The sequence below is a fragment of the Pelodiscus sinensis genome, chromosome 5 (genome assembly GCF_049634645.1).
Source record: "Pelodiscus sinensis isolate JC-2024 chromosome 5, ASM4963464v1, whole genome shotgun sequence".
Taxonomy (NCBI): Eukaryota; Metazoa; Chordata; order Testudines; family Trionychidae; genus Pelodiscus; species Pelodiscus sinensis.
This window is the reverse complement of record NC_134715.1, coordinates 54,711,650-54,734,852: the sequence shown is the minus strand read 5'-3', so window position 1 is coordinate 54,734,852 and position 23,203 is coordinate 54,711,650. Positions and strand designations below refer to the sequence as shown.

General features: G+C 42.9%; 1 protein-coding gene across 9 annotated transcripts in view; it reads left to right on the top strand.

Moving 5' to 3' along the window:
* Positions 1-23,203, top strand: part of SH3D19 (SH3 domain containing 19) — a 114,557-nt gene that overhangs the window by 5,787 nt on the left and 85,567 nt on the right. For 7 of the 9 annotated variants that reach the window (XM_075930032.1, XM_075930030.1, XM_075930029.1 and 4 more), the window contains exon 2: positions 19,249-19,288. In XM_075930032.1, the coding sequence (XP_075786147.1) occupies positions 19,249-19,288 (40 nt within the window). Of the gene's footprint in view, positions 1-17,399; positions 17,629-19,248; positions 19,289-23,203 lie in introns of those variants that run through there. The other 2 variants (XM_075930035.1, XM_075930033.1) reach the window with 2 other exon arrangements.

The window sequence follows — 23,203 nt, the reverse complement described above, 5'->3', positions numbered from 1 at the left end:
CCTCATGTGGTACTGTATCAAATGCCTTACTGAAGTCGAGGTAGATTAGATCCACTGCATTTCCTTTATCTAAAAAATCTGTTACTTTCTCAAAAAAGGAGATCAGGTTGGTTTGGCACGATCTACCTTTTGTAAAACCATGTTGTAATTTGTCCCAATTGCCATTAGCCTCAATGTCTCTAACTACTTTCTCCTTCAAAAATTTTTCCAGGATCTTACATACTACAAATGTCAAACTAACAGGCCTATAGTTACCCGGGTCGCTTTTTTTCCCTTTCTTAAAAATCGGAACTATATTAGCAATTCTCCAGTCAAATGGTACAACCCCTGAGTTTAGAGATTTATTAAAAAATTTTGCTAATGGACTTGCAAGTTCATGTGCCAGTTCCTATTCTTGGATGAAGATTATCTGGGCCCCCCGATTTACTCCCATTAAGCTGTTCAAGTTTGGCTTTTACCTCGGATATGGTAATATCTACCTCCTTATCTTTAGTCCCATTTGTTATGTTACCATTATCCCTAAGCTCTTCATTAGTCTCATTAAAGACTGAAGCAAAGTATTTATTCAAATATTGGGCCATTCCTAGATTATCCTTAACCTCCACACCATCCTTAGTAATTAGCGGTCCTACTTCTTCTTTTTTTGTTTTTTTCCTATTTATATGGCTATAAAACCTTTTACTATTGGTTTTAATTCCCTTTGCAAGGTCCAACTCTACCTAACTTTTAGCCTTTCTCACTTTATCCCTATATGCTCTAACCTCAATAAGGTAGCTTTCTTTACTGATCCCTCCCATTTTCCACTCCTTGTATGCTTTCTGCTTTTTCTTAATCACCTCTCTGAGATGCTTGCTCATCCAGCTTGGTCTAACACACCTGCCTATACATTTTTTCCCTTTTCTAGGGATACAGGCTTCTGACAGCTTCTGCAACTTTAACTTAAAATAATTCCAGGCCTTCTCCACTTTAAGATCCATAATTTCTTTAGTCCAATCAACTTCCCTAACTAATTTCCTTAATTTACTAAAGTTAGCCCTTTTGAAATCAAAAACTCTAGTCTCAGATTTATTTTTGTTTATCCTTCCATTTAATAGACTGCTAAACCAGAGAACAAATGTGGGAACAAGACATGAGTATTGTAATAGACATATGATAATGAAAGTGAAAGTGCTGTCCTTAGTCTCTCTATTTGCAACTTCCTGCTCCTTGAGTGGGTAATTTGATGTTTGTTACCAGGTTTGCTCAGGCTTCCATTTAGGATGGGTACCCAGATCAGTCATTATGACTGTGATTTTTAGAAATGTGTCTGTCTGTCCATCTGTGAGTCTGTTTGTTAAAGAATGCCTCCAAAATAAGAGCTAGGACCACCAAATTTGGTATGCAGCTTCCTCTTTTATAATTTAAAGCAAGATCAGGGTTTGGTTGTGCCAGGATAATAGGATGTGCCTGGAATTCGATTGTTTCTCATAAAATGAAAATGGAGGGAGTCTGTCAGGAGGAGTAGATATTACAGAATGACCACAGCGGGGCAGCAAGGGGCCAGAGAGTCAGCTAAATAACCCCATTGGGTTGGCCGGCGTGGAGAAAGGGACAGCTATCTACCCTATATTTCAGAGTTTGCCTGTTTTTGTCTGTCTGTCCCCTAGTCGGTGAATATGCACCCTTCCCCTGGTGTGTCTGTTGCAGCAGCCATGGACAGGTGGTTCTCCTCTGCACCAAGCTGCTGCTGAGAGAGAGAGTTGGAGTTGTCCTCTCTCTCCAGCGGCAACCTGCATTCTGAGCCCCTCATTCCCGGCCCCACTCCAGAGCACTGATTTAAACAAAGAAAAACAAACATTATTTGAATGAAGGACCTGAGCAACACTGGGTAAATCTCCTAGTCATGGCTGTCCAGCCGCTCCCACGGTGCAATATTGAATTTGTTTGCCATATAATTAAAGATAGTACTTGTTTGAATTTGTTTTGGGGATTGGCTAGGTCTGTGCTTTGGTATATATCCAATATTCCTTTTTATTGTTACTCAATAGTACTGTGCAGTGAAGTTGCTGGGAGTTTTCTGTGATGAGGTCTCATAGGACTGGGCACAATGGTTTTCATTGTGGCTAATACTATTTTTCTTTATTTCTAGTGGAACAAAAGCCAATGTAGTTGAGTTTTGGTGACTTTGCTGTCTTTGCATCATTGACCTTTACATCTGAGCTTGGACCATACTACCCGTTCCATTGTAGGGGGCACCTTCTTGACTACCAGACATCCAGTTTTTAACTGGAAACCCTAGGGCTGTGTCTAGACTGGCAAGTTTTTCCGCAAAAGCAATTGCTTTTGCGGAAAAACTTGCCAGCTGTCTACACTGGCTGCTTGAATTTCCGCAAGAACACTGACGATCTCATGTAAGAAATCAGTGCATCTTGCGGAAATACTATGCTGCTCCCGTTCAGGCCAAAGTCCTTTGGTGCAAAAGAGCCAGTGTAGACAGCTCAGATTTGTTTTGCGCAAAAAAGCCCCGATAGCAAAAATGGCGATCAGGGCTTTTTTGCACAAAAGCGCTTCTAGATTGGCCATGGATGCTTTTGCGGAAAAGCATCCGTGCCAATCTAGATGTTCTTTTCCTCAAATGCTTTTAACAGAAAACTTTTCTGTTAAAAGCATTTGCGGAAAATCACGCCAGTCTAGACGTAGCCTAGTAGAAAAAGGCCTTGTGGCTCTGATCGGCACTGTCAGTGTCCAGCAGGAGCCTGATGTTAAGGCAGGCTCTCTACCTGCATTGGCTCTGTAAGTGACCTTCAGGTCCCTGAGGCCCCTTGATACATGGGCAACTAGAAAGCGTCCACACGCTGCTTTCAGTGGCCGGGAACTGTGACCATTGGGAGCTGCAGGGGCAGTGTCTACGGGTGCAATGGCAGTGCATAGAGCCTCCCTGGACTCCCTTGTGCCTAGGGTTCACAGGGACCTGGCGGCAGTTTCTTGGGAGCTTCAGTAAGTGCTGCCAGTATATTACACCCCAAACTGCTTCCCAACCCCATTGCCCAGCCCAGAGCCCTTTCCTGCACCCCTAAACCTCTAATCTCCAGCCCAACCCCAGAGTTTGCACCCCAATCCGGAGACTTCCCCTGCCCCATTCTCCAATACCTGCCCCAATCCAGCGTGATTGTGGTGGGAGAGAGCGAGTGATTGAGGGAGGGGGAATGGAGTGAGCAGGGGTGGGGCAGGATGGGGCCTCAGGGCAGGGGTAATTGGTTTTATATGATTAGAAAGTTGGTAGCCCTGCTTGCATCTCTTACAAATAAATGTTGTCTTAACTGTTTTCACGACAAACTAACAGCCCCCAGATGTGTTTTGTGAATGTCCTCAGTTTTACCAGCTAAAATACAGAAAGCTCTCAAAATAGTGGAGCAGCTTTTGTACCTCAGTCTACTCTCTTTGCATCACTTTGAGTTCCCTGCCAGAATGGAGGGAGCTGGGAAAGCTGGTTCCTACTTGTTCCTCGTAAAATGCCTTTTTCTTAGGCCATGTCTATGGTACACCAGAAGGTCAGCTTAAAATATGCAACTCCAGCTATGTAAATAACATAGCAAGACTGGATATACCTTACGCTGCGCTTGGTGCCATCTCCACAGTGGAAGGACCACAGGAGAAATGTTCCCCTCGATTTCTGGGTTTTTTTCCTCGCAACAGTGAGGAGTATTGGCACCGACATGGGTGCCCTCAGCATTCAATTTAGTAGGTCTTTATTAGACCCACTAAATCAAACCCCAGAAGATTGATCGCCAGAACATCGATTCTCAGGTAAGTGGAGACGTGGCCTTTGTATGTCTGTGTACTGTGTCACTGCCTAACACAATAGGGCTTCTAGTCTTTATTGGTGCCCTATACCAAAAACACAACTGTAACAAAACATGGCTGCAACATTTGAACCAAAAAAATGCACTGCTTTCTTACAACCTCAGTTATTACATTTTTTTTCTGTTCTTTTTCAGCATTTTTTATATTTCTCTCTCGTTCCTTTCCTTCCACTGTGTGGTCCACCTATTTCCCTACATTTCTAACTTCTTACTTCCTCCCCAAATCTCTTTCACGCTGCTACTCCTCTGTGACTTGACCATAATTAAATATTTGTTAGGTCACCATAGCTGTGTTGCTCAGGAATGTGAAAAATCCACTTCCTGACTGTCATAACTATACCACTCTTACTCCCCAATGTAAATGCAGTTAGGTCAATGGAAGAATGCATCTGTCAACATAGCCAAATACCATTCAAGGAGAGGGTGGTTCTGCACTGAAGGAAAAATGCTTTCTGTAGGCTGCATTTACATGCCGGTACAGCTATACCAATATAATTATGCTATTATAATCTCTCTAGTGGAGACAATGGAAACACAGTCTAACTTATTCCATCCATTTCTTTTCTACCCGCTTATATCTACATGATGTAACACACCTTGCCTCTTTCTGATGCTCATCTGATACCCTGTCATTCATAGATCTCTGCTCAATTTTCCATGCCCTACTAGCCAAATTACAGTGAAGTGAGGAGCCAGGTGAAAGCCAAGACTCTATCTCCCAAGCTAATGGCAAAGTCGGAATTTTCACTAAGATGTTATTTCTGTACCTAGAATGGGGATCCATCTTTTGAACTATCCAGTGAGCACATAGCAGATAAATATAAAGTCTTCTTTTAACTCCAGTTGGCTGCTGAAACAAAGGAGCTTTCTCTCTTTCCTCTTGACTGCTGTGAAGGGGTGTTTGTGAGTGAGTTAGATAAGGAAGGGTCTAAAGCAGTGGTTCCCAACCTTTTCCAGATGCAGACTCATTTTGACAATTCGGGAAGATTCAGTGACCCACAGCAATTCAAAAACGGGGGGAGAAAGAGGGGAAGAGCTACCTGGGGAGACACTTGGTGACCCTTTGAAATGTAATGGTGACCCATATTTGGGTCAAAACCCATAGGTTGGGAAACCCTGGTCTAAAGCCTACTTATTGTACTATTGTCAATTTATCAATAATTCTGGTTACCACTCCTTCACTCCTACCATCATCACTAAAACTTTGCATGGATATGAAGTGATCGATGCTGACCTAGAACTGTAGCGATATAATGTGCAGTGAGAGAGCTTGGTTTACAGACAGCTTTCTCACTTCACTCCCATGGAGGGCTGGGACAGAAAGCAGTGCATGACAGGACATTTAGCATGGTTAAAGGATGTGTCATGATCCACTCTGCCTTCCCATAACATCTAGCAATACAAGGTGTCATCCTGCACTGTGGGATATATAAAAGTGTGAACATTCTTTTGTAATTTTTATTGTCGACTTTTGGGAATCTACATGAGTTTGATTGTCAAAGGTTGATAGTGTGCACTAGGGATGTGACAGTGTAACCATGTACTGTACATGGTTAACTGATGAGTCCGGGCAGCCCCTTCTTCCCCTGTGCTGCTGCCTCTGATACAGAGGCAGCAGCATGAGATGCAGGCGGGAGCTGGTGTGTGTGACTGTATTAGAGGCATCAGCATGGAGGGGCGGTGGCAGGAGGCTCCCCGCACACACCCCCTCTGTCCCACGTGCAGCTGTGTAACCACTGAAATTTTCAGTGGTTACATGTTTACTTAAATAAATGTATTTTAACATCCCTCATGTAGACAAAGGCTAAGTAGAAACCTAGGGTAAAACATTGTTTTTAAATGAGTACATGTCTCAGGCCTTGCCTGTATACATATATTACAGAGGTTTAGCTAAATCGATTAATCAAACTGGCACAAACCCCCAGGGGTGGAGTGACAATCAAAATAGGCCTGGGAAATGAGTTGAAAACTGCTCGCTTTTTCACATCAAAGAATTTTTTAAAAATTTACTCTTTGACCCCCATTAGCTACACACCGACCTCTGTTAACCATGCCCCTGACCCCCATTAGCCAGGCCTCTGGAGGTAACACTCTCGGGGCAAGATGGACACATGACCAGAAGTAAAAGGTGTCATGTGACCCCTCTAAGGACTTTTCCCACCATCCTCCTACCAATAGGGATTAGTTTGGCCCCCACCAAACCCCCCTCATGTAACTATCCTGCAATTGCATTAACCCAATGTGTGTGACATTAACTCTGGGATGGAGAGGCTGAGGGAAGTGTTCGCTCTAAGAATTTCATCCCATGAGCAGAATGAATTTTGTGTTGTGCACCAGTACTGCGTTCATGTGGCTTGTTTGTGTGTGCCACTGTGGCACCCAAGATATTAATAAATATCTTATAAACCTCTACCTTTTCTCTCTGCTGCCATGTCTCCTCCCCTTGCTCCATCAGCTCCCCTAGTGCCTGCTGCCCCCCAACTCCTCACCCTCCTCTGCTGTCCTGACTCCTGCCCTTCTCACTGCCCTCAGCCCTCCTGCAACCTGCCCCCCTCCACCAGCCCTTCTCTCTCCCCTGTGCACACTCCTCCAGTAGCCCCACTCTGATCATGTGAGCTACCCTTCCTCGATCCCCTCTCCTAACACCTTCCTCTACACACCTGCTCTGCCTATCTCCTCTGGTGCTGGTCCCTCCTCTGCAGGTGTCTGCCCTTCTGCTTCACCCCCAAAACTCCCTGGCACCTGCACCTTCCCTTAGCCCTGCACCCTCCTGGTGCCTCCCCCTTCCCTTATTACTCCTGCCCCCTTTGCCCTCTTTTTCCCTGATATCCACCCCCTCACCACCCTCTGCCCCTGTTCCCCTCATGCACCTGTGCCCTCACACATGACCTGCTCCATCCCTGCCTTCCTCATGCCCATCCCTTCTTTCAAGCCTTATCCCAGCACCTCCCCCTCCAGCCCCCAATGTCCTTACCCTCTCTTCTCCCCACATCACCCTGTCCCCCCTCCCACTGACACCTCCTCTCCTGCCCTTTTTCTCATTATCTCCACTTGGCCCCCTGGCATTTGTCTCTCCTCCACCCTGTCCCTTGGTGCCTTCCCCTTTCTTCTCCTGACCTGCCTCTTTCCCCTCAGCACAAACCCCTTCTTCTCCTGCCCCTTCCTCCTGTTCTTCCTCTCCCCTCTCGACCTATCTTCTGCCTTCCAGTTTGTGGGGCTGGAGTCTGTGATTGGGCCCCAGCTGCTTCCGGGGCTCCAGACCACATGCCGGGCCTCGAGTTGGGCTGCACGGTGCAGCTCTGGGCTGAGCGCTTTTAAAGTCCCGGTTCGTGACGTCATGCCACGCCTGGGCATCTCCCCTCTCACCTGTGTGCAAATGCCACACATGCGTTCCCTCAGCCCCACCGTGCCCCGTACATGGCCGGTATGTGGCGCCGGGGAATTTAAAGTGCAGAGCTGCGGCGCTCTGTCACAATCCCCCTCCTCCTCCAGCCGCTGCCAACCGGCCCTTCGGAGGACAGCCCACTGGGAAATTCCCGGTGTCCCACCGGGCCAGTCTGCCTCTGCAAACACCTCATGTAGGCACTCTTATTTTACACCTGGTTGATATCAATTTAATGTACATTTGTAAAGATAAGTGTAAGCCAATTTGAGAGAATTTCACATAAAGGTTTTGCACAAGGCTTATCTATACTGATTTAAAACAAGAAGTGTAAACATACTGGTGCAACTTTAGGCCTTAGTTCCCAGTGCTGTACAGACAACCATTCTGTTGTTTGGTCCAAGAGGTCCCAGTGCTTTTTTGACTAGGACCCACATACAAATCTGCAGAATGTTAAGAAGTGTTGTAGTTACACCAATATAAGTTTGTATGTAGACAAGGTCACTTGTGAAAATTGTGACTTATCGGCCCTGCAAGATGGGAATAAAGCATTTGGGAGTGAAGTGAGAAGGCTTTAACCAACACCATGTTCTGCCATAATGAGCTACACAGGGAAATGTCCAGCTCAGAGAAACACAGCCCGCCTCCCACTTTTCTACACCCTTCATCCACCTCTGCAATACACAAGCCCAGAGGCACTTACCCTGAATCTCATCTCCTGTTCTCCACTACCCAGAGAGCAACTGCTGAGACTGGCTAGGCACCTCAGCAATCACAATCACTTCCTCGCAATTACTGGGTGACCCTGCTGGGAGCTCCATTTCCTTGTCTAGCTCCACTTCTTTATCAGTAATTTAATCCTCCAGGTTAGGTCCTTCTGCTGCCTCTATGCCCTCCAGAGTATCCATGGGGCTCATGGTGGTGCAGGTAATGTTACTACTCAGGGATAGCATCATGGTCTTTACGGAAATGGTAGGGCTTAGCTGCAGCACCAGAGCAATGGTTTTCCTCCCTCGCCTTATGGTAGCTCCTTTGTCTTTGCTCTGTACTGCAGTGTGTCTTGATCATGGTCCTTTCTGCACAAGCCTCGAGAAATGTGCCTATAGGTACCCCATTTCCTATGGGTCCAGCACAATTGGGACTGCCCAGTCTCCTCTCCTTGTATGCTGAACAGAACCAACAGCTCCACAGTGGTCCAAGCGGGAGTGCATTTGGTGCTATAGGCAGCCATGGTCACCTGGGAAGACGTGATAAGACCTCTGCTTGCTGGCTTTGCCTGGAAGAAATGGAATTTAAAATTCCCAGGGCTTGGAAGGGAGGGGGTGGATTGTTGTTTACGTGGTTGCAAGGCAGAGAAGTTCAAACTTTTGACCAGAGTGATTGAGATGGGCATGGTAGAACACTTCCTGGAAGCCAAATAAAGTGATTATAGTAGGAGTGGTATTTTCATTGGCTCTTTGATAATAAAGGGATAGGAAAAGGAAAAAAAAAGACTCTTGTAGAGGTGGAAGTATTTTGTTCCCAGCACTTTTCCCAACAAAAGTCACATTGCAGTACTGACTGATAGCCCAACATAGCAGACAACTGCACAGAATTAAAGGTGGCAGGTCCATACTTTCTTCTGTGCTGATGCTGGCAGAGGCTCTGCCTCCAGAGCCGGGCTCCTGGCCAGCAGTTGCTGCTCTCCAGCTGCCCAACTTTGAAGGCAACACTGCTGCCAGCAGCAATATAGAAGTAAGGGTAGCCATACCGCATCCTCCATTTACAGTAATCTTGTGACCCCTCCCCCCACAACTACTTTTTGGGTCAGGACCCCTAGAATTACAACTCTATGAAATTTCAGATTTAAAAACCTGAAATAATTTAAAATAATAATGAAATTTATTATTTTAAAAATCCAATGACAGTGAAATTGACCGTGACCTATTATAAAATCTTTAGTGACCACAAGAACTCTCAATTAGGGTTGACTGAAAAAGAAGAATTCTGACTTATGAAAAATTTAAACATTTCAATTTGTTTCATTCCACATCAGACAGAGAACCATGTCAAGATAGCCTAGTTAGGAACCTCATCTGGGGTATGGAAAACCCAGGTTCAACTACCTGCCCTGACTGATTCAGTTCCCTAGTCACTAAGCTGTTGGCTATTCTGAGGAGAGGTCTCTCCTTCAATTCCATGCTGTTGAAACAGATATATTTCCATGAAACAGTTCAGTTTCAAGAAAAGAATATTTTTGACACACAACTCTGACAATTTTTTTTTCTACCAGCTCCCTTCACAACTGTTCCCTTTGTGAAAATTGGTGGTATCGCAGGTTCCTGTGAACAGTTCAGTCTCTTCCAATTTGTATGCTTTTGCAGTTCTATTTTGGGTTAAAGTAAACTCAGATAACTTCATTAGTATATGTTATTAATGTGTTGCCTGTCCTTACTCTGTGTCCTATTAACTGAGTTTGGGGCATTTGTAATTTTGTGTAAATGAACACTCCGAAAATTTCAACCTTTATGCTTTTTATAAAGAAAACAAACACGTTTAAATGGAGACACATTTAAATATACAATCACATCATCCATTCTTTCCCTCTTGCATTGAGAAACATGCAAAAAAAACCCTCACTTTAATTAGTTTTGTTGCTCCAAGTATAACATTTGTTTTTGATTTTAAGAGGCTTTTTGTTTGCTAATATTAGAATGGGTTTTAGTTGTTTTAAGAAGGCAAACAAATTCAATTTTATCATGTGCTGTGTCTGTCCCTATTCTGAAATGTGAGCACTTTTAGTTTCTTCTTTTTTTGCAATATTACTTTGCAGTGGCTTGCATAACTTAATATTTTGGCATGTATTTAAGGCTAGTAGAACTGAGCTGGCTCATATCTCAGCAATTTTTGTGTGGACCAAGGTCATTAAAGAATTCACTCTTCTGCAGCTTTAGCCAGATCCCTTTAAGAGTATCTTTAGCTCCTATAAGCTTTAGTAATAAATAAAGTGAGAGAGGCCTCAACAGTTTCCAATATAACCTGATCTATGGAGCTTAAGGAAAAATACAGTACAAATGACAAACCATTCTGTTATCTACTGTCCAGCATTTTTTATTCTCATTTGGCTGTTGGGCAGAATATAATTCCATATTCCCCTAGAAAACCTAGTAAATGGAGTAACTTTTTATATACACTCAATACTTGTTAGGAAATCCTTTAAGAACCATCTCTTGTTAAAACATTGGAAATATTCTCGCCTCCGAGAATATTTCCAAACCACCAATGAACACCAATCTGACCTACCAGATCCCCCCTATCAACACAAAAGGAAGAATAATTCTATATGGACTCCTCCTGACGATCGGAATTACAATCTAGATTTCTATATACAAAGCTTCCGCAACAACGCACAGACTGACATTATTCGCAAACAACAACAAGCGACACACAATCTCAGCCACGCTGAACAACATGCCGTCTAGAGTCTCAAAAACAACCTGGACATTATAATCAAACCAGCTGACAAAGGTGGTGCTGTGGTCATTATGAATAAGGCCGACTATAACCAAGAGGCAACCAGACAACTCTCCAACACCACATTTTACAAACCTCTCTCCTCTGATCCTACCTCGGAATACCAAAAGAAATTACTCTGTCTCCTTAAAAGCCTCCCTACAGCTACTCGGGAACAAATCCACACAGAAACACCTTCTGACCCCCAACCAGGATTTTTCTATCTGCTTCCCAAGATTCATAAACCTGGACACCCCGGACGCCCCATCATCTCTGGTATTGGCACACTCACTACTGGTCTATCCAGCTATGTAGACTCTCTCCTCAAACCCTACACAACCAACACCCCCAGCTATCTCCGAGACACTACTGACTTCCTAAGGAAACTACAAAACATCGATAACCTCCCCAATAACACCATCCTTGCCACCATGGATGTAGAAGCACTATACACCAACATCCCACATGAAGACGGATTACAAGCTATTAGAAACACTATCCCAGAGGACACCACTGCCAACCTGGTAGCAGACCTATGTAATTTCGTTCTCACCCACAATTATTTCCAGTTTGAGAACAACTTATACCTCCAGATCAGCGGCACAGCCATGGGTACACGCATGGCCCCACAGTATGCTAATATCTTTATGGCTGACCTAGAACAACATTTCCTCAACTCCCGTCCCCTTTTACCCCTTCTCTACTTACGCTACATCGATGACATCTTTATGATCTGGACGCATGGCCAAGAAACACTGGAGACATTCCACAGAGATTTCAACAACCTACACCCCACCATTAACCTCAGCCTGGACCATTCCACACGGGAGATCCATTTCCTGGACACCACAGTACAAATCAACAATGGAAAATTAGACACCACCCTCTACAGAAAACCCACTGACTCATACAGTTACCTACATGCTTCCAGCTCCCATCCAGCACACACCATACGATCCATCATCTATAGCCAAGCCCTTCGATACAACTGCATCTGCTCTAATCCCACAGACAGAGACCAGAAACTTCAGGATCTCTACCAAGCATTTATAAACCTCAACTACCCACCTGGAGAAATAAAAAAGCAAATTGAAAGAGCCAAACTAATACCTAGAAACCATCTACTACAAGACAGACCCAAGAAAACCAACAATAGAACACCACTTGTCATCACCCACAGCTCCCAACTTATACCTGTCCAACACGTTATCAATAGATTACAGCCTATACTGGAACAGGACACTAAACTCCAAGAAGCTCTGGGAGACAGACCCATAGTCTCCTATAGACAACCACCTAACCTCAAGATGATTCTTAACAACAACCACAGGACATACCACACTAATACCAACCCTGGTACTTTCCCTTGCAACAAACCCCGCTGCCAGCTTTGTCCACATATTCACTCTGCTGACACCATTATTGGGCCTAACCAAGTGAGTTACAAGATCAAGAATACATATTCCTGCGCCTCCAGAAATATAATCTATGCTATCATGTGCCGAAAGTGTCCGTCTGCTATGTACATTGGACAAATGTCTCAGACCCTTCGCCAAAGAATCAATGCCCACAAAACAGACATTAGACAGGATCACAAAGAAAAAACAGTTGCTTGTCATTTCAACCAGAAAGGACACAGTCTCAATGACCTGCTAACCTGCATCCTACTTCAGAAGACATTCAAATCTGCACTTGAAAGGGAATCCTCTGAACTGGCATTCATGCTAAAATTCGACACTCTCTGCACTGGACTTAACAAAGACCCCAGCTATCTTACACATTACAAAGATAGCTTCCCCAATTATCACCTCTAATACTATTAACTCACAGACATTTCCCCTTCCCCACCTCTAATATCATTAACTCACTGGCATTCACCTTCCTCCTCCCCCCACCCCCACATCCCCCTTCTGTTCTGTAATGTGATTTGTCCTTCTCATGTGTGTTCTTTTTTTTAAATTGTATCCTTTGGTATATATGGTTGTGACTATTTTCTTCCATTCTTTGATCTGAGGAAGTGGGTCTGGCCCACGAAAGCTCATCATCTAATAAACCATCTTGTTAGTCTTTAAAGTGCTACATAGTCCTGTATTTTGTTTCAATTAATTTATTTTAGTGTTCTTTGTGGGCACTTTCACAGCCTATGCAGCCTCTTTTCAGCAGTAACATGGCAAGAGGCCTCATATGGTTCTGGCTTCATAAGCATGCCTCGCTCCTTTCCTCTCTTTCATATTTACTTGCAGTGCCTTTTGTTCCAGATGGGCTAATGAATTAAGGAGTGGCTTGGGTCCCTCCAGCAGCCCATTCCTGTCTTATAATTGGAGCCATTCCTGTAGTCAGGTGTGCTCTGGGGTAACTAATTGGCTCAGATTGTCCAGTACTCCGTTATAGCTTCCATATTTGTGACCCACCACAATAATATCACTCGACATCATAACCCAAGTGAAAAAAGGAATGTTCCCAAAGTGAGTAAACAATTACAAAAGCAGGCAATCTTTTTACCTGTTCAGATTCTGCTGAAGGATTGTAAAATTCCAGGAGCAAATTGACAAAAGCATAAAGTGACACTAGTCCGTCAATGTTTACAGACACTAAACATTGGAACCTCCTAAGCACAAAACAGTCTTTAAATTTCATAACTTGGAAGTAACACATTTCCTTCTCTTCAGCAGGAAATGCAGTGTTACAAAAAAGATGAAAAGAATGCATCTGCACAGGAATGTATTATGCCTTTTGAGGAGTTTGCGAGTGCTTTCTGATCACTAAAGATCTTCCTGTTATCATGACAAGTATATATTTTATAGCTGGTCAAGAGCTTAGCAATGAACTTCCTTTAAAAATGTAGGTGAACTTCTACTTGTGGTGTAAAGGGAAAGAGGAAATAATGAAAGTTTGAGCCGGTTTCACACCCATCATGTTACTCTAGTTTAACTCTCTGTCCATAAATAACAATCAGCCAAAAAAAAACCTAGTTCTGTCTTTGCTATAGTACTGCATCACTTCAAGGTTAAGTACTGCAGCCAGTGTTCCCTCTAATCTTTTCCATACATACACGGAATAATTTTTATGTGCACCGAGGCATGTAATGTGCACCACCAATAGAAACTAAAAACCTAGCTGTGGGAGCTCTATTAATCAGCTGGGCAGCATTCAAATCTCTCCTGAGTAGCTGCACAAGCACACAGCTTACAGGGAACACTGATTGCAGTTTAGAGTTTTGAGTACAATTTTGTTCCCAAAGCTTTTTTTATTGTGTCCAAATTGCTGAAGTATACCAATAAAATGTTTCCATCCACAGAACTCATTCTGGGGCATCTATTGTGTAATTCTCAGCACAGTTCTTACAGCAGGTGTACAGGTAGGGAAGGCACCCACCTGGCAACATATTGTGTATATTATGGGGGAGTTGGTACTAACACTCTTTGCATCAGAAAATATACTTGTAAAATATACTTGTAACATGTCAGTGCTTGTAGCTGACTTAAGGAATTTGACAATTAGAAAGTACCGTGGCAAGAGAAGTGCCTATAAAATTCTGTTGAGGTTTGGCTTAGATGTAAATGTTTGAAAATCGCTATTTCCTGCCTGTTCAATTGTCTGATAATACAAGGTACATTTTAATAAAAGGCTGGGCCAGCTATGACCATTACAGCAGTGCTGCAAACCTTGGGGACCAAGCAGCCTTTCTAGGAAGGGTTGAGAAGGATGCCCTGGCTCTTTCACACAAATAACCCCTTTTCGCTCAGCACTTTAGACAACCCTGTTGAACCCTAACCTGCTCTATGGGCACCACCTGGAAAAGGAGCTCTTTCTACCCCTTTTAGGGGAAAAAGAAAGAAACAGCTCTGCTTTTCTGACCACACACACACACCCTAGATGCAGCATATGGCCCCAGCAGACTATTTCTCCATTTGGATAGTAGTCTTTTCCTACTGTCAGCAAATGTACTTAGCTCTATTCACCTAACTATACTGAAAGTTCAGAACTTAAATGCTAGTGGTGATACATGATGGAGTGGTTGCCATAGCAGAATCTGTTTTTACTGTTTTTCTGTTTTAAAACACTAAAGAATTACATGTTATTGAAGTTGCCAAGTCAAGAATTTTGAAAGTTAGAAATCCCAGATTTCTAAAAAACTAAAAATGCTGTACACAATATTTTAAAATTCTGCATATTTATCTGTCAAAATAACACAATATAATCGTATCGGTTTAAATTATTGTGTTACTGTATTAAAACTACAATAAAGTACATGAAGAATAGGAGTGATAGCACTGGAGGAAATCCTTAAGCCCCCTTCCTTAAAAGTAAAGTAGCAAGCTTTGACCATTTATTTCTAGTTATTAGTCAACAAATATACACTGTCATATATTTAGCGTTACATCATAGGCAATGGAAGAGCAAGTGAAGGCTGAGGAATCAAACTCATAATTTCTATTGATTACTGACCATCTCCAGAAAGGCCAGCTGCAAACAGTTCATGGAGCACATTTTGGGTATGTCTATGCTGCAATGCTATTTCGAGATACTGGAGTATCCTGAAATAGCTATCCCTCACCTTCACAGAAAGCCCGTTATTTTGGGCTTGTCATTCCAATGTCCCTTTAAACCTCATTCTACAAGAAGTAAGGGACATTTCGGAATAGCACTTTATTTCAAAATTTGGCGCTGTGTAGACAGTGCCAAATGACGAAATAAGCTATTTCAAAATAGCATCGAAATAAGATTAGCAATTTGCATAGCTCAAATTGTGTATCTTATTTTGGATTATGGTGCTGTGTAGATGAACCCTTTGATAGGACTTTTTTTTAGTTCTACAATTTAGACCAGTTTTAATCACTGAAGGACCATAAACATTTATCAGGCCATACTGTCCTTCACACCACTCTGGCAAAGGAGCTATAAAACTTTTACTCCCATTTTATACTCCTGAGGGGAATTCACAAAGTCAATGGGAACAATTCACTAAGCTGGCAGACTGTTACATTCTGCTCTGCCTGCGGGGACAGAGTCTGCCCCATGCATATCCCTTCAGAAACACCCCAAAGTCCTGCACCTTCATATTTAGCATGCCACAATAGCGCACGAGAGGGACAGGGTTTCTCTCTCACTCATGACTCTGCCTCCCTCCCCTCCCCAGCAATGGTTTACAATTCTACAGACTGCTCTGGGTTGCCAGGGAAGGACACATGACTGCTCTTGCAGCTTCCCTTTGTTTCCCCATTAGAAGTCATTTTTCTGTAGGGTAGCAAAGAAATCTGCAGGAGGCATGATTTCTGCACGTGTGCATTGATGCTAAATTCTCCAAGGGGCAGTGAATATTCCCTGAAGCCCTCATGGATCAGACAACGAAAGGCACCAGCAAATCTCCTAAGCACCCCCACAGATTTCCCAAGAACTTTGAACCAAAACACACAGTTTTAGGTAAAATAGAAAATGGATATATTAACTGCAAACAGATTTTGAATTCTGATTTGTGATAGGTACAAAGGTTAAATATTATTGCCAAAGAATATAAAAGTGCATAGTTTAAATCTTAAACCTTGTTACACTAGGCAGCATTTGTTCAAGAAATTTTTAACATCCCACTGCATGTTGCAGGTAGGTTACAGTTCTTAAATATACAGGCTTCCCCCATAAGCCCGGGACCAGTCTCCTCACTTAAAATCATTGTCTTCCCAGCCTTGTTGTTGCTTAAAGCTTAGGCGGGGGAGGAGAAAGGTAAAGTTAGGATACCACTGACCCCTATCTTCAGTCCCTGTGCCTGAAAAACACTAGCTCAGACATGTTCTGTGGGGCTTTACTGAGTCTTGGAGTAGAAGAATCCCCCATTGTGTTATGCTTGTGCCCTATTAAAATCACTTGTTTGCAATTCCCATGCTCACTAATGGTCATTTGGCATCCTCTTGGGGTGGACCACCACTCTTGTTGTCAATGGGGAACCAGCCGTAGGGACTCTCAAACTTGCAACATATTTCAACAACAATCATTTAGCAAAATCTCTCAACTTCATACACACTAACAATATATGCATCTGGGAGAACAATGAGTTACAGCAAATAATGACTTTTCATATATCTTACATGACATGTTTTCTATAAAATATATTATAATTTTAGGGCCCCAATCCTGAATGCAGCCTGATGTGAGCCAGTAATTTCAGCTCCAAACAGCAGCACATTAGGCTTTATTTTGTCCAGAATTTTTTAGAATTGGCATTTTAGTCTGTACCCACAAGTAAGATAGCGAGAGATCTAAATAGCATTAGTTGGGCTTGTGGTTATTTGTAAAAATAAAATTGTGCCTGGAATTGCAAAATTAAAGATAAAAAATTGGAAGGTAGGGTAAAGCTGCTTTTCAAATCAAACCCTTTCTGACCAAGTCTTTTATGGCAAATGATATTATTTACTTCTTAATGAGCCTAGTCCCAATAATGTGCAGTGCTTTTTATTATTATTATTATTTATATGCTATTTTAGAAGTAATACTTTCCCCTGTGTGGGTTTCTTTTTTAATACAACTCAGCCTATGGTGGTGGATAATCTTTATTTTAAGCAGTAAATAAAACATGTTTAAAAAAACTATCATTTCCTGTTTCAACAAAGAATGAAAGGGAGAAGGGAATTGCACTAACTTCCTGAATGACAGCATTCCAGTTGTGGGGATTGGCTCTGGAAGATCTGCCAATCAGAAGTGGGCTCTGGAGAGAAGCTCTGCTGCTGTTGTTTACATGTTCTTTGACTCTCTCCGCTGTTGCTGGCACATTCACTTTCATGTTGTACCAACTTGGGATGTCCTGTCAGTATATTGGTGTTACATGGCTGCATAAATGGCAGGGAAACTGGGATCCCAGCAACAAATGGCAAGTAGTAGATTAAGTGGAAACTTCTGTCTGTTCCTGAGTAGCTACAGGTAAGGCAGTTACCTGGAAATTTTAAGGATGGAATGAGCAAACCTTTCTTTGTGTGTATGAGCAACTACTTTTGTGGCTGTTTTGAGACAGTACATTTGAATTCTGCTTAGCTAACTGAGCAGGGTGTGGTGTGATGAAATGGAGAAAAGTACAGCAGAGATCTAAGAGATTATGTGCTGCATGGCTGTGAGAATCATCTGAGTACCTGTAAACTGAACAGGAGTTGGATGTGGAAATAGATGTCATGTTATCAGCTCTGCTGATAAATAGCAGCAAGATGGAATTAAATGCAAAATTGGAGAGGGAAACACTTTCCCAATGTGCCTTTGTTACACAGGATTGTTGACACAAATATATTCTGTTTGTCTGTGTTCTATCTGAGAACAAATTGTTGCTCAAATGCAAGATTTTAATTCTCAAAATACATTCCACAAGTGTCACATGATCAGGAGGATCTTCATTGTATCTGTATTTCCTAGGGTTAAATGGGCTTTTTAGTAATCCAAGTATTTATTGACACAAAAAGGAACTTTGATCCTAAAGGGTGCATGTAGCAAGTAAGAGACAAAATAACTGATCCGTGGGGATATAATCAGTAAGATCGTGCTTCTAATTGTAAATTGGATCCCTTATGATAAATAAATGGAGAAAGCTCTCACTTTGGAATATGAATATCTCAGTCTATAATTCTCATTTACTTTTCTTTCAAGGAGTTGACAATGTGGCCTTTGAAACTCAAATATATTTGTTACACTAACTACCTATAATAAGTGAGCTTATTAACTTTTTACTAGATAAAATACTTGTCATGCTTGAATGATACATGCTTGAATGATACATACTTTAGGGAGGGTATCTCTATTTGTTTTTAATGTAGTATATTCATTTTTTTGTATCTAAGAATATTTGAAAAGTCAAATAAGTAAAAATTCATATTTTAAAAATGCACGTGGTCCTATATAAGGAACAAATATATATTTGCACATTTTACTACGATTTAGCTAAGTTCCTCATTGAGCAGCAAATTTCAGTAGTGTATTAGGTGAAATTTCATTAGTCATCAGTAAACTCCCTCCTCTAATACTCTTGTGAATAAACAAAGCCATCACTGAGGACATGAAAGAACTCCACAACTAAATCAGCAAAGAAGGCAAAGAGTTAATGATAGTGCAGCACTGAATTCAGTGTATTTGCAGATGTTGAAGCAACAGACTGCTGATTTTTTCCCCCTCCATCCTGTCAGGGAACTCTGCCAGCTATGAATCATGGAATGATTTTTTTGCACTGAGTAATCTGTGGTTCCCTCCCCCCTTGCTTTTCTTCCTTAAAGTCCTTTTCATTTTAGCAAAGCGTTTGATAAACAACAAAGAAAAGCATGCAAAAGGCTATGTTTTGAGGAGGGAAACCTAGCAAACATTAAATTTCCAGTTATTTCTCTGTGGCAAACCAATTAAATTTAGACAAACACTCCTGAAAAAGAAAGAGTCCATCTTCTGTTTTTGAATAGTCCCTTTATAAAGTCTAATTGCATAATGTAACAGTTGTTTCAGATTTTTGTACAAGTGTTGCTAAAGAACATTAACATTTTTGTGCTGATAATATGTTTCCTATCTTCACAGATCGCTCTGAAAGAAATAAACCAGACTACCGTTCCTCTGGGTAAGAACTCTATTCCTGTATTTATTTCTCAAATTGCCACCCGCTTTTTTCCCCCCCTTTGATCATGTAGATTAGGGAAATTAGCCAACCTACTCATTTGGTAATAGTAAAACAGCATGAAAATTCACTTTGGATTAAAACTGCTATTTTATTGTCCTAATGAGCTAAAATCTTAATCGATTTAACAGGTTTTGTCCATTGACTTTTGTACTTCAAACACAAAATTTCTGAAGACTTGTTTGTGAAATACATACTGGATTGGTTTGATAAAACTATGACTTAAAAAACAACAGGCCAACATCTAATCTTGATTTTTTAAATTGCCATTGTTGGCAAATCCTTCACAAATTCTTGGTTAATTATTCCACAGGTTAATTACCCTAACAGTTAAATTCAGGCTGGAATTTTCTCTTTGTTAATTGAAATAGATTGAGTTCCTTATGTCTGTCATTATAAGGCATGTTTTCTAATCCTTTAATCATTCTTGTGGCTCTTCTCTGAATGGTCTACAACAATGGTCTCCAATCTTATTAAGCACAAGATCACTTTTTGAATGTAAGTGCAATCCAGGATCTACCTCAAACCCAAATATCCTTGCCCCATCTCCTTCCCCACTGAGGACCCAACTTACTTACTCCATCTTCCCTCCCTCCCCCATCCTCACTTGTGCCAGGATGTGGCAGGGAGTTGGGGTATGGGGCTGAGGGTGGGGGCTGGCTCTGGTCTTCAGCCAAGGTGTTCAGAGTGCGAGAGGGGCTCTGGGTTGAACCTGGGATAGGGGGTTGGGCAGGGGCAGATGAGAGTGCCGTGGGGCCCAGGGCAGCAAAATTTCGTGGGGCCCACCCTTTGACACACAGCGCATGTGCCGTGGCACCACGGCGCATGTGCGGGGCCTCGGGAGGCGTGGGGCCCGGGGCAGCCACCCCACTCGCCCTGCCCTAAATCCACCACTGAGGTTGGGGCTGGGACAAGGCTTCAGGATGCAGGCTCCACTGGGCACCGCTAAACTCAGTTGGCTCCCGGATGATAGCACAGTGAGGTTAAGGCAGGCTCACTTCCATCCTGGCCATGTGCCAGTTGGGGTTGCCAGGTGTCCGCTTTTGAACTGGACAGTTCAGTATTTGAGCTTTCTGTTCGGGAAACAAATTGAGAAAATATGAATGTCCGGTATTTTCTAAATAAAATGTAATGTAGGTTGTGACGTAATATCAAGTGTGTCCGGTATTTTTGTTGAAACCATCTGGCAACCCTAGCACCGTTCCCAAAAGCATCCAGCATGTCCAGCAGTGGCTTTTCCCAGGGGGCATCCGGGAATTGGGTGGGTGGCTTCATGTGCTGCCCTCTCCATAGGCACTGCCCCCCACACCTCCCATTGGCCATGATTCCTTGTTCCCAGCCAATGGAAGCAGCAGAGGTGGTGCATACCGGCAAGGGTAGCATGTGGAGACTTCCTGCTCTGCTTCCTCCAGAGATCTCAGGGACATGACAACCATTTGTGCAAGCTGTGCAGGCCCAAGGCAGTGGGGAGTCTCCCTTTGCCCCATTGTGCTGCTGGACTGTTAGCATACGATCTCCCTGTTTGGCTACAGGAGTCTCCAGGAGATGGCCAATGTTTTTGGCCAGTGTACTGCACTTGGATGGAAAAAAATGAGAGGCAATTAACTTAGTTATATGCACCAATATCAAGGTAATGGGCAGATGTGCATCACCAGCAGAAACCAAAAACCTAGATATAATATATATTTAAAAAAAATTAGCATAGGGATAATTGCTTCAGCCACGATAGGTTAGGCATTTTAGAACTCACTCCTCAAAGAATTAAATGTAAGAAAAATAAAAAAATATGAAATGCACAGACCAGTCAAAATATATAACACATTTTGAAAGAAGTAACAACAGTACAAGAGTGTGTTGGGTTGGGAGGTGAGTGTAAAAGACAGTGTTTGTGTGACAGTGACAGAGATTTGCATTGTCCCTTTAAGTATGCTGAGCACATTCAGACATAGGAGCAGCTGCTAGCAGGCTCCCTTCATCCCAAGCCCTGTCATGCCTCTCCTACCCTGCAAAGCAAACCGATGGTTCCTGGGAGGAGATGGGGGGGAGGAGAGGGACAGAGCAGCTCCAAAGCAGGGGAAAAACGGGTAACGGAAGGGTAGCTGAAGTGCTGGCACTTGATAGCCACCTGGCCAAAGCAGTCAGGATCACCCATCAGAGGCTCTAGGATCTGCCAGTAGATCCCAATAAAATTGTAGAACCAGTGGTCCACAATTTATCAACCTTGTCTTTTATATCAACAACTCATCAAACATCTCCCATGGATTTGGAATTCCTGTTAGTGTTAGGTGGGGTTACGGTTTTGTTATGGAGGTCATGACCACAGAAATTGTTGTTTTTGAATTGGGTCCTTCTGTGCAGGAACAGATGGGCCAAACTGGAATGGTATTATGAGCCTGTGCCCTAGGTCACAATGCCAATCAAATTTGGCCTTTCTGAGCCTTTGTTTCCATCTTTGAAAGGATGGACATGCCGAATCTGAGCTGTGCGGCAGCCTTATACAGTAGGATGCAATGTCCAGAGTGGGGAGCTAGGCCCAGCCCTGAAGATCTGCCACGGGGGAGTGAATCCCGAGTTGGCTCCCTCTACAATTGCACTGCATAGGCATCACCTTTCAGCACCTTCCATTTCAGGATCTGTCTTTCCATTATTTTTTTTCACTTGCATCTCTGCTGAGAAATTTATTAAGAAGTTCTATGCCCTACTCGTAGTCTGAGTGTTAGGCCACAGACTTTTTCATGATTAGATTCTGATAAAACCCTTTAAAGTCTGATGCCTCTTAAGTTTATCTGAATCTTCTGTGGTCACCATTTTCTTCTTTTCCCCTGTCCATTTTCCATTGCTATTTTTTCCTCAGCTCTATTTTTTAATTTCTTCCTATCAGCTTATCTCCCTCTCCTGTGGCTACCAGAGAGTAAATGGAAGAGTTGAGAATAATGACACTTGAAAGAAAGATAAACACTTCCAAGGTTGTCAGCTACAACTACTGTCTTGTGTTTCTTTCCTTCAGTTCTATTCAAGACCCTGTCCCATCTGGTTTCTGTTCCCCCGTGCTCCAGTAACACAGTTCTTCCTTCAGTCTCTGGTGACCTCTGAGAAATGTTGGGCAAGTTGTCCAATTGATTGCTAAGGCCAGGATTTACTCCTGAGGTATGTCTAGACTACATGCCTCTGCCGACAGAGGCATGTAAAATAGGCTACCTGACATAGTCAATGAAGCGGGGATTTAAATATCCCAGGCTTCATTAAAATAAAAATGGCCGGCTCAGCTGATTGTCGGCATAGCGCGCGAGTCAAGACATGGATCGGTCGACAGGGGAAGCCTTTGTTGACCGCTCCCTAGTGCCTCGTGAAATGAGGCTTCCCCTGTCGACCGATCCGCGTCTTGACTTGCGTGCTGTGCCGACAATCAGCTGAGCCGGCACAGCGCGGCGGCCATTTTTATTTTAATGAAGCCTGGGATATTTAAATCCCCTCTTCATTGACTATGTCGGGTAGCCTATTTTACATGCGTCTGTCAGCAGAGGCATGTAGTCTAGACATACCCCTAATGTGTGGTCATGACACTGAACAATTTGTCCCATTGACTGCAAAGTTTTAGACGGCACCGTGCACTGAAGTCACTTGTTCCACAGCTTTTTTTCAAACATGACAAATAGAGCTTGCTGAAAATTTTCTGACAGGATAGTTTTCCATCATGGAACCAAAATGTTTTGCTGGAAGCAGGCTGGCTGACTAGCTTGCCTGCCTGCATTGCTGGTTTCCTGTTGGCCCACCTGCCAGCCAAGTAAGCTGTCAAGAAATCAGACACACTGACTGTCCTGCCTGCTGCCTGGCTATGTGCCTGGTTGGCAAGAGAAC